This window comes from Cervus canadensis, chromosome 23 (assembly GCF_019320065.1).
Source record: "Cervus canadensis isolate Bull #8, Minnesota chromosome 23, ASM1932006v1, whole genome shotgun sequence".
In the NCBI taxonomy this organism is placed as follows: Eukaryota; Metazoa; Chordata; class Mammalia; order Artiodactyla; family Cervidae; genus Cervus; species Cervus canadensis.
In genome coordinates, this window is record NC_057408.1 from 1,502,832 (window position 1) to 1,515,459 (window position 12,628).

The 12,628-nt window shown below is 40.9% G+C and overlaps 1 protein-coding gene and 1 pseudogene across 1 annotated transcript in view; one reads left to right on the top strand and one right to left on the bottom strand.

Moving 5' to 3' along the window:
* The window catches only part of EPG5 (ectopic P-granules autophagy protein 5 homolog), a 126,070-nt gene that overhangs the window by 21,359 nt on the left and 92,083 nt on the right, over positions 1–12,628 (bottom strand). The window contains exons 31-35 of the mRNA XM_043443845.1: positions 11,837–12,050; positions 9,624–9,772; positions 8,880–9,081; positions 8,083–8,155; positions 6,955–7,058 (exon numbers count right to left, since the gene is read on the bottom strand). Coding sequence (XP_043299780.1) covers positions 6,955–7,058; positions 8,083–8,155; positions 8,880–9,081; positions 9,624–9,772; positions 11,837–12,050 — 742 coding nt within the window. The remainder of the gene's footprint in view (positions 1–6,954; positions 7,059–8,082; positions 8,156–8,879; positions 9,082–9,623; positions 9,773–11,836; positions 12,051–12,628) is intronic.
* Positions 2,310–5,880, top strand: LOC122425683 (annotated as a pseudogene).

Consider the following 12,628-nt stretch of genomic DNA (forward strand, 5'->3'; position numbering starts at 1 on the left):
ACTTGGGTAACTGGAAGGAGCAGCTGGCATGTGGGAGATAGCAGAGGTGATCAGTTTGTCCCTAAAACTTCAAAATATATGGCTTTTCACTCAAATACACCTCCACAAGCCCAGCCACCTTTAGGCATCCCTCTAGTCTGCTGCCCTTGGCCATGGACTCAGTCTCATGCACTTGACACTCCATTCATCAGGCACCTTGGAGAAATCTAACATACCCTGGAGAAATCTACCATTCCTCAAAAGGAAATATTCCAAATAACTAAATCTCAACCCTCGGTGCAGTAAAACTAGACTGTTAACCATCATTCTAGCAAGTCACTTGAAAATGAATCTCACACTCTTTTGCGACCTGATCACTCAGCATTAACCCCACAAGTATCCATTACTTTAGTGCCTTCAACAGCTAGTGGCAATGTAAGGGGCATTTAGTCTAAAACAAATTTTTTCAGACTTTCTGATTCTATGCACAGGAATGGAATTTAGTCAAAGAAGAGGGAGTTACACACAATGAGAGCAGTTTCTCAACACTGACCGATGGGAGTTTCTCAACACCGACTTGTGAAAAATGACCGATGATCATCAATACATAGTACCAGTCAACTTATCACTAATATTCCCGTGACCTCAATCCTCAGTCCTTATGAAACAGTAACATATCCTTTTAACAACCTTTTAAAACAGAGGTGAAGGGTAGCATTTGTTTAAATATGGACAGAAAAAAGATAGTTTTGTTTAAATAAGGATGGATATGTAGGAGAAGATGTCTAGGAGGTAATCTCTTAGGACCAGAGGAACTTCTGTAGTCCCAGTCCAGACGCAAATAAGTTCTGTGACCTCAGATGAGTTCTTTTTGATTTTCAGGTCCTCATTTTTCTCATCAGTTAAAGCAGAGAGCTGAATCAGACAATCTCACTAAAAGGCTATAATTTAATAATTCTTCATATGGTTATGCACAGTTCTTCTGTTTGCTCTCTCTGAAGTGAGCTACCCTACGGTCATACCACCTTGAACACGCCCCATCTCATCTGAACTGAGCTACCAATTCTTAATGTTAGCCACATACTTTCTTATTTCTAGGCCACTTTTTTATTTTCTATACACAGACCTGTGACAGTGCTTGCCCCTTTATACTAAGAAACTAAACAAACAGCCTCTATGACAATAGTTTTATGCTCAAATATTTGCCTCAAGTCTGCCTTTCCAAAAGAAACCAAAAAAGAGTACTATTAGGATTTCCTGTGTTACTCACTGAACTAGTACTTATCAAGTAGATACTGAGAATACGGCATTATCCTAACCTTAGGGGAATGAAAAGAAGAATGTTTCTGTGCCTAGAGTTTATATCATAACTGGGGGAGGGAGAGAGATAAGATATATAAAGATCAACCAAAAATACTGGATGAGGTATATCTAGAGAACAGAATATTATTCAGCACTAAAAAGAAGAAAGCTATCAAGTCATGAAAGAAATGGAGAAACCTAAGTGCACATTACTAAGCAAAAGAAGCCCATCTGGGAAAGCACCATAATGAATGATCCTAACTATGTGGCATTCTGGAAAAGCTAAAACTATGGAGAAAGTAAAAGAAATCAGTGGTCTCCCAAGGCTAGTGGGGAAGGAGGGGTGACTAGTAGAGGACAGAGGATATTCAGGGCAGTGAAAATACTCTGTAGGATACTGTAATGGTGGACACACATCATTATACATTTATCCAAACCCACAGAATGAACAACACCCAGCACAAGTCATATGGACTTTGGACTCTGGGTGATAACGTGTCAGTGTAGGTTCATCAACGATAACAAATGTACCATTTGGATGGGGGATGGTGATAATGGGGGAGTTGGAGGGGAGACTATGCACTCAGAGCAGGAAGCAAAGGGTATATGCAAATGCTGTACTTTCCACTCAATTATGCTGGGAACCTAAAGCTATACTAAAAAAAATAGTATATATATATATATATATATATATATAAGTATTATTAGATGACAAATTTTATATAACACATATATTACTGCTATATATATTAACATGTATTATTGCTATATTATATATACATATTATTATAATACATAATCTATCATCTGATGTTATTATATATAAAATATTGGATGCATGTGTGTGTGCATGCATGTTCAGTTGGGTCCAACTCTTTGCCACCCCATGGACAGTGGCCCGCCAGGCTCCTCTGTCCATGGGCTCTTCCTTGCAAGAATACTGGAGTGGGTTTCCATTTCCTTCTCCAAAATACTGGATGATACATTCTTAGCTCCAGGACTCAGTGCCACATAAACACAGGGCCGCCATGGAGGTGCACCATTCAGATCTCCCTTCAAACAGAACTTGCCACAGATCAGGCTACAGCACTTCAGCACCTGAGTTAAGGCCATCCTCCTCCCTTGAAGCCCTCAGCCAACAACTGAGCACTGACCTGGGCACTTCTGCCAAGGGTGGATTCCTCAGTAAGGAATCATTGCACTCCAACGCCCCATCTGGCTGGCCAAAACTTTCTCAGGTCTGCCCTGCAGACTGAGACTCTTCCTTCCTGCTCTCCTCTCAGTGTTATGCCTGCACCAGAGGGGAAGGCTTCGCTTGCCTACCCCTATTCCTCTCCCTCTTATTTTCACAGGCATCACCCCCAACACCTCTGAGCATTCTGGCTCCATCACGGTGTCTGCCTCCCACAGATCTGAACTGCAACAATGTGCTATAAAGACTTAGAAACAGGAGAGAAACACACCGGCACCCACGTAAACAAATACGCAGGAAAACATGAAGGGCCTGAGGCTTCACCCAGGTAGCGGAATCAGCATAAGCAAAAAAGTGGCAGTGGGCAAGTCCAAGGACGTTTAGGGGAACAGTGAGTAGAGCCATGTGGCTGAATGGATGCTTCCAAAAAACCCAGCCCGTAATGCTGAAGTGCTCTGGGTCAGGCGCATTTGAATGCTGAGCTAAAACATTATTACACTTCAAAGTTTTTGAACAAGAATAGCATAGAAACAGAATTTTAGGAGAATCAATTTAGACTCTAGCAAATAAGCAGGAACAGAAATGAGAGGAAACAGAAGGCTACTGCAAGAATCTGGGCTGGGTGGACTAATAGCCTTATAAGCCTTCTGATACAAAACATTTAGATATACTAAGTAAATACAATCTCTGATAATGCACAACTACATACATTCAGTGGAAGAAAAGAGGTCAGAAGCAGAAAGACTAGAAAAGGAGCATCAAATTGATGCTAAAGGCAGCACAGGATAAGATGGTGAGACAGCATCACCGACTCAATGGACATGAATCTGAGCAAACTCCGGGAGATAGTGAAGGACAGGGAAGTCTAGCGTGCTGCAGTCCATGGGGTCCTAAAGAGTCGGACACAACTTACAACAGCAAAAGCCTCAGTTGCCCTGGGGCTGTTATGTGGGGTTTTCAACCTCACAAGGAAACAGAAAACAAGATCTTCTAAGGACTACATCCTCACTGAAAGGGCAGATAAGGGCAGAGGGGAATGGATCTTCTCCACCTTAGCTCAGAATGGGAGACAGGGAGCCAAGAAAGCTGATTGTGATCATTGAGTTTGGGGGTTGATTTCATGTGTCTGTACAGCATGAAAAGCAAGGTGATCAAACCACTCAATCCTAAAGAAAATCAACCCTGAATATTCATTGGAAGAAATGATGCTGAAGCTGAAGTTCCAATACTTTGGCCACTTGATACAAAGGGCTGACTCAATGGAAAAGACCCTGATGCTGGGAAAGATTGAGAGCAAAAGGAAAAGAGGGCAGCAGAGGTTAAACAGCATCACTGACTCAATGGACCTGAACTTGAGGAAACTCTGGGAGACGGTGGAGGACAGAGAAGCCTAGTGTGCTGCAGGCCATGGGGCTGTCAGGGGCCGGACACGATTTAGCAACTGAAGAACACCACCACCACAGTGTGAGAAACCACAAGTCAAGGAATTACACAGAGCCAACTGGCAACAAAGTTAAAAAGGTTAAGAAAGCAGGGCCTTCTGGGGTTGACCTGAATTCTCCTAAATCCAAAAAGGCAAAAAACAAAGAGGAGCCATCTCAAGATGACCTTACTTCTCCTAAAACCTAAAGTTCAAAAAACCTAAAGGAGCCCTGTGAAAAGACAGCTGTTTCTCCTAACACCAAAAGAGCTATAAAAAATGAGACTTCTGAGGGAGAACTGGGTACACCTAAGCCCAAAAAGATGAGGAAAGAAAAATAAATAAGTGGAAAAACTGGAGAGAAAAGCCCCAACCTGAAGAATCACAATCAGGATTTCCTGATTGTGGACCTGACTCTTGACTCCAAGGAAGTGGCCAGTGAAGAAAATAACAGTGAGTTAGAGCAGGAAAGACTGTGGAGCAAAAAGGAGCTTTCTCTAGATTTCCCATATCTGAAGGAATGATTAAACTTCTCAAAGCCCATGGGGTGACCTTCCTGTTTCCTATACAAGCAAAGACGTTTCACCCTGTCTATAGTGGGAAGGAGTTGATCACACAGGCGAGGACAGGAACTGGGAAGACGTTCTCCTTTACTATGCCTTTGGTTGAGAAACTTCAGGGAGAACTGCAAGATTGGAAGGGAGACTGTGCCCCTCAAGTACTGGTTCTTGCACTCACAAGGGAGTTGGCAAGTCAAGTAAGCAGAGACTTCAGTGACATCACAAAAAAGCTGGCATTGGCTTGTTTTTATGGTGGAACTCCCTATGGAGGACAAACTGAATGCATATGGAATGGGATCAGTATCCTGGTTGGGACACTAGGTCATATCAAAGACCACCTACAGAATGGCAAGCTAAACCCCACCAAACTTAAGCATGTTGTCCTGGATGAAGTTGACCAGATGTTGGACATGGGCTTTGCTGATCAAGTATAAGAGATTTTACGTGTAGCAATAAGAAAGATTCAGAAGACAATCCCCAACATTGCTTTTTTTCTGCAACTTGCAGTTGGTGGGTGTATAATGTTGCTAAGAAATACATGAAATCTACATAGAAACAAGTGGACCTGATGGGTTTTTACCCATCAGAAACAGAAAACGGCAGTAACTATATAGTATCTGGCTATCAAGCACCACTGGACTCACAGGGCAGCAGTTACTGGGACGTGATCCACGTGTACAGTGGTTATCAAGGGAGAACTATCATATTTTGTGAAACGAAGAAAGAAACCCAGGAGTTGAAACAGAATGTGGCCGTAAGGCAGGATGCCCAGTCTTTACATGGAGACATTCCACAGAAGCAAAGGGAAATCACCCGGAAAGGTTTCAGAAATGGTGATTTTAGAGTTTTGGTTGCAACCAATGTTGCTGCATTCAGGTCAGACATCCCCAAAGCTGATTCAGTGGTTCAAAGTTCTCCACCAAAGGATACAGAGTCCTACATTCATCATTTTGGGTGAACAGGTAGAGATGGAAGGACAGGGGTTTGTATCTGCTTTTATCAGCACAAGGAAGAATACCAGTTGGCCCAAGTGGAGCAAAAAGCAGGAATTAAATTTAAGCTAATAGGTGTTCCTTCTGCAATGGATAATTAAAGCTTCTAACAAAGATGCCATCAGGCTCATGGACTCTGTGTCTCCCACTGCGCTTGATCACTTCAAGCAGTCAACCGAGAAGCTGACTGAGGAGAAGGGAGAAACGGAAGCCCTGGCAGCAGCTCTGACCCACATTTCCAGTGCCACGTTGGTAGACCAGCACTCCATGATCAACTCAGATGCGGGCTTTGTGACCATGATCTTGCAGTGCTCAACTGAAATGCCAAACATTAGTTACGCTTGGAAAGAACTTAAAGAACAACTGGGTGAGGATACTGATTCCAAAGTGAAGAGAAATGGTCTTTCTCAAAGGAAGGCAGGGTGTTTGCTTTGATATCCCACTGCATCAGTAACAGAAGTACAGGAAAAATGGCATGATTCACAGCACTGGCAGCTTTCTGTGGCCACAGAGCAACCAGGGCTAGAAGAACCAGGGAAAGGATAAGGCCATTTCCAGGGATAGTGGGAAGGCAACCAAGGTGTCAGGAGACAGCGGGAAAGGAGGAGAAGCTTCAGAGGACAGCAGTCAGGAGGTGGTAACAGAAGTAACAGATTTCAAAAAAAGGCCAGAAGAGAAGTAGATGCTTTAATAAAGCATTTGAATAGTAATTTGAAGTAGAGGATTTATATGGCAAAAACAGAACTATGCTCAGAAACATGAAACTGAACATTATTTTTCATACAGAGTTTAAAGTTAAAAGCACACTGTATTTCCTTCCTGACCATTTGCCCAATCCCCATCTCTTTGAAGCTTCATCTAAATTATCTCATCTGATTGATGACTGTCATGTATAACTTTACCATTACTTCTGTCTCGGGTGTTCCTTTGGAAAAGGTGTATGGATTCATTACATATTCTAATGTATCGCCTATAAATTACAAGATTAAGTTAAGCATGTATCTGCTGATACTTTGTAAGCTGACCTGTCTTTATACTTAGAAATGCCTCTTATTAACAGTATTCTTCCCTGGTGGCTCAGATGGTAAAGAATCTGCCTGCAATGCAGGAGACCCATGTTTGATCCCTGGGTTGGGAAGATTCCCTAGAGAAGGAAATAGCAACCCACTCGGGTTTTCTTGCCTGGAGAACTCCATGGACAGAGGAGCCTGGCAGGCTACAATCCATGGTGTCACAGAGTCAGACACGACTTAGCAACTAACAGTTTCATTTTTTTCACAACATGGGGAAAACACAATTTGAAAACAGAAAGGCCTGTTTTCCATAACTGATGACACTCAGCATTACCTGAGCAAAACCAAATAATGGTAGGGGTGACCTCTCCTTCTTCAAAGATGATAGCCTACCAAATAAAATAAATGGAAATAGGAAAGCAGAGGCAAAAGATTAACTGAATGACTTAAGGAAAAAGTGAAAACTAACCAGAGGCACAATACAACATCTTCCTACCTTTAAAACTCCCGTGCAATGAGTCAATGCACTCAGTGAACAGCTGCACAATGCTTGAGGCCACCACAGCGTCACTCTCCAACCAGGGGTAGTGTCGCTGGCCGCTTTAAATAAGAGAAACAGACACTGAGAAAGGAAACACTATGATTAAATCACTGTCCGTCCCAGAATCTGGGGCTTGCCTAATTCCTAGAAAACTCTGTATCACGTAGCCCCTAAAACACATTTACATCACTTTAAAGGCTGTAAATTCCTGGAGGTGAACTGTAGCTTTTAATATCAATAGCATAATTTTATTTACTTTCCTTCCTAACCTTTATTCCAATGTTAATTAAGTTTCAGAAGTGTGTCATCTAAATAAGTATCAAATGAACACCTTTTTTTTTTACGCTCAATTATACTCGTGAATCAATCCCTTCTGAATTTGGGTTACATTTCAAATGCCTCAGAGAACAGTATTCTCTACCTAAAGCCTGAAAGGGAAAAAAGTCATGGAAAAAGATGACCAAAAGTGGACAGAGAGGAAGTACCAAAGAAAAAAAAATCTTTATATAAAAATTCAGTTTCTAAATCTGGTTTAGAAAGCTCAATATAAAAAATAAATTCCATTAGCTCTTCCTGGAAATAAACAAGCAGCCTGCATTATGATAAGCAGTCTCACAGTCACCACAAAATCCTGAAGCTTGCAGACTGTTTAAGGATATAGCCCTCTGGGAGAGAGCAATTCCCACCCAGTAATTTGAAAGTCAACTTAGTTCCCAAAAAATAACTGATACTGGGTAAGATCAAGTAAGTCTCATATTTTGCAGTGTTACATTATCAAAACATAATTCAGGAGAACAACATTTATTTTTCTGAAATTAAATACTAAAGTCATTTAACTTTTTATTGTGGAAAGCTGGAAATAAGAGTCCAGTTTTGCTTCAAAATCAATAGCTCTGATCAATTAGACTAACAATTCCACAAACAGAAAATGTCTTAAATTCACTTTGTAAAGAAGCATTTTCTAAATTTAAATGCTGCCCTACATAAAAATCCAATCTGTGAACCATCAGCTGTACCAAAACATCATTGGAACTTTAAGTCTATAGATTTCAAAGGAATTTGAATATAAGAAAAACTATTTACCTTTCATTGTCTTCTAAAACCAGTATCCATGGCTTAAAGAGCTGGATAATTACTGAATGTAGGGATCTTAGCACTAAAACAAAGCAAAATTTTTAGAGACAAGAAACAAGGCCATCAAATGAAGATGGTCAACAGGCACATGAAAAAATGTTCAACACTGCTAATCATCATGGAAATGCATATCAAAATCACAAAGAGATATCACCTCACACCTGTCAGAATGACTATCATCAGAGAACACAAATACTAAATGTCAGCAAAGATGTGGAGAAAAGGGAACCCTTTATACACTGTTGGTGGGAATGTAGTATCACTGATAACTAAAAAAATCTACTTATTATCTGTATACTTAAAAACCTATGGTGATACACAAAAAACATGTTTAATATAACTAAGCATGTTTCACTTTTCATTTGCTGCAATAAAATTTCTTAAATTGGACAAGTTTTATTATAATACATTGTCACAGACAATTTTATAACACACATTTTTTTAAATGAAAAAACTTAAATACTCTTAATGAGATAAATAATAGGAAGAGAGAATTGGAGACCGAAACCTGAATCTTTGTATTTCACCTTACAAAGACAGGGTGAAGCAAGCACCCACTATGTAAGTGAACACAGGTACGACACATAAATGGGTTCACACTTGTACTGTGTATTTCCTATTTTTTCTTCGTAACTCTCAGATATACAGATTTATCACCAAGATTTAAATATTTTAGTTTCTATTCAAGTCTCTCCTAATGGAAGGTCAGAACACCTAAGCTCTATGTTGCTCTAAAGGCATATTACCTGTTTTGCTGCTGGCAGATGGGTCTTGGGCCAAGCAGGCCATTTCTGAGTCAAGCAGCCTTTTTACAAGATAGCCCAAGAATGTCTTCATATCTGCCATGTAAGGACTCCATTTTGAGAATAAACCAAAACTTTTAAAATCCAATGTGGATAACCGAAGCTTATAAAAAAAGTTTGACAGCCACTGTATAGTCTCCATTACCTGGAAAAAAATGACCAATTTAAAAAAATGCTTACTGAATATCTACCTTTAATAGAATATTACAGTAGGCTGAGATGAAGAGCTTTGACTTTGTAATTGAATTACAAAGGTATATAGCATATGAAAAGTAAATCAACAGATTTCAAACTCCTTTTCAAAAGTAAAGGAACCATTGTTTCATATAAATTCATGTGAACTCACATCATGTAAAACTGATGAAGCCGACAGCTCTGGGGGACAACTGCGTGAAACCTACTCAAAGGTGCCAGTGAAGCAGGAGAGTGAAAGTGGGAAGGGGAGATACAAAGGGCTGGGCCTGGGCTATTCAGGAACCGAGGAGCAAGAATCAGACTGAGGCACGAGAGAAAGGCAAGCCAGGCACAGGGGGGTGGAGATGGGGCAGGGGGCGGAGGGAACAGGAGATGACTGACAAGGAAAGCACAGGGCTCTTGAAAATAAAGAGATGCACTTTTAGATATAAATTTTAAATGTGCTCCAGTTGTTTAAAAAAACAAAACTTTATAGAGGCAAGAGCTACACACCTGCTTGTCGGACAAGAGAACATCAGGAGAACTTGGAAGCGCCGTGCTCTCCACAGAGGCTGCCCCCTGCTGGCAGCCTGCGGTGCAGCAGCCCAGGGCTCTCAGGGTGGCTTTCCAACACTCGGGGCTCAGCAGCTGTTCAGCAGAGCCTTCCAGGGTGTGGACAGAGGACAGCAAGTCAGCATCCTTCACAAACTAACTGTTCAACGTGAATCCAAGAACACATGTACTTTACGAATGAATGAGCATTAAGTAAAAATCCAAAACATATTCATAAAGGTCTATGGTAAAGAGAGCAAAGTTCAGAGAACCTACTGAAAGATCTGTGCAGGTGGACACCTGACTTTCCTTATTCTCGGTAACCCTGCTGGGAGTGAACACAGCAGAGCCATTTGAGCTGGAATCTGTGAGCCCCTAACTGGGCAATAGTAAAGGTGCATCTTTCTGGCTGGACGATGGGAGAGAAACAAAGGAGCCATGGAACAGAATACAATTGCAGAGTCTATGCCCTCTTCAGAAAAAGTCTCATACTTATCTAACACCCTACTCCTGTAACAGGCAAAACCTAAAGCAACACAGAGACACTATGCAAAAGTAGAGACTACCAACCAGCACAGAGCTACCTGCAAAGCTTCCACTTCCCAGAGGACAGGCCCTGACCACCAGGAAGTGGCTCAGTTCAAGTAGGACAACAGTGGCTCAGAAGGGCAGGTCTGGATGGAGTCATGCACACCAAGAAGATGGCAGTGAGGCCAGGGGAAATTGCAATGGGCTCACCCAGGGCAAATGAAGACAGATTAGCAATGGGTGAAGCCCTGGGAACACTGCCATGAAGGCCGGAGGGGATGGAACACCAGGAGGCTGGAGGTCATGGAATCTGACAGAGGTGGTACTGTTAGTCTTAAGCCTGTGACTGAACTACTTTTCCTGCGAATTAAAACTTTTCTGCTAAATCCAAGTCAATGGTTGCTTGTATAAACAATTAATAATCTCTTTAAAAGGCTTCAGGGAAGGGAGCTTCCCTGGTGTCCAGTGGTTAAGAGTCTACTGTGCAGGGCAGGGGATGCGGGTTCGATCCCTGGTGGGGAAATGAGACCCTGCATACTGCAGGGCAACTGGGTCAGTGACCGTAACCAGAAAGCCCGCAACACACAAGGAAGATCCTGCGTGCCATAGCTGAGGCCTGAGGCCTGACACCAAATAAATATTTAAAAAAATAAAATGTTTCAGGGGGAAATTCCGCAATATATGTTCAATCAAATTTTGAAAACTTAGGAGTAAAACTTAGCTATGTAAATAACCATTAAAAATTATACAAGTGCACATCTGTACCACCACTCCCCACCCACCTTGTAACCTGCCTCTGTAAGAAATAATGAACGTTTTGAAGGGCTTTGCATATTAGACTATACATTCAAGTAGTCCAATACATAAGATCATTAGCTTATTCATAAAACTATTTCTATAAAGTGACACAAAGATTTGACATAATGCAAAATTTAGTTTTCCATTACATCAATAAACAGTATGAAGTTTACATGAATAAAGTAAATACTATTTCATTTTTCAAATTTCAATAAAATTCCTGCCGAGTGAAATTTCAAAACTAAAAAGTCTGCACTCTTTATTTCTCCTTTATTTCTCCAACACTCTGATGGAAAACTGCAGGAGGGGGATAAAAACAGTGGGAATTTGGAAAATTTAATGTTGCTCTTTCTCTTGGATAATATAAAAACAGTGTATCATTATACTGGGATAAAATTCATTTGCAAAATACAAGAGTGAAAAAATTAGGGGGGGGGGGGCGGTGGGCGCGGGCAACCCTAACTGTATCCATCATTTTGAAACTAGAAAGAAACCAACTGGTATATTAAAGCACATTGTAAAGGAGCAACTTTCTTCTATTCCCAAATCTATAGTCACCAGAGGAAGCAGGCCCACCCCAGTCAAGACAGCTGCAAAATCAAAGTAAAGAGGTGCACGCAGGACTGTGGACTCCAATGTCTAAGAGCGGTCCCGCCCAATTAGGGCCCAATCTGACAACAGACAGCAACCTTTAGGGCATTATTCATTGAGCATTTCGGGTGGAGGTTAGTAATTCTAAACTCCTGCATGCTTGTATTATTTTTACATTTTTGGATGACATCTGTGGAATGGTTAATGTCATACTGAACATTCACTGCGATCTAATCAGTCACAATTAAGACACTTACTTTGCATCAGCAGCCTGAGAATGTCACTGTACTGGTCAGGAAACTGGTACAGAAGAAGGTAAGTCCAGTGCTTACAGAAAAGATTAAATGGCATCAAAATATCTTCGTCTGGTTCAAGGCCCCAGGCAGTAAGTGCCAAATGAATGGACTCCAGAAGCCTGGTACGATCAGACAGAGGAGGTTTAGTGGAGTTTAACCATTGCTTAAGATCGAACTAAAAAGAAAAAGAAATAAGAAGCAGTTTTATTTATACTAGAAAGCTGATTGCAAGAGAGCAAATTATGTGCAATTTAGTTTGAAAGTCAAAGTTTACCTAGTATTTAGCTTTTCGTAAGGATTGAAACTAAAATTTATACACTTAAAAGAATCTAGGCAGTTCAATAACTAATGGAGCCATTATGTCTCCATCTCTACTTCACTCTTGGGGTTGCAGAAGCAATTTTTTCAGCTCCACAAGCTTTTTTACAATTTAAGAACCTTGTTGCTAAGTTTTCCCTATAAAATAAGGATCAGAACTGTGTAGTTCTTCTTCACTGGTCACACTGCCACAAACAAGTGGCAACTTTATGGAACTATCTCCTTCTAGTGGCCATGTTTCTAAATCTTCATCAGTTAATGAAAATTCAGGGTGTTGATCTCATCTTCCAGAATCCCAAACTATAAAACATGCTTTTCCCTATTAAAAATTGCGATTAGTCTCCAGGTCCTAAAAAATGTCCAAGTTTTATGATTTATAGATGTCAGAGAAGTCCAATTGAAAGCAAAATAGCTAAGGCTCTGATTTCTCAACTG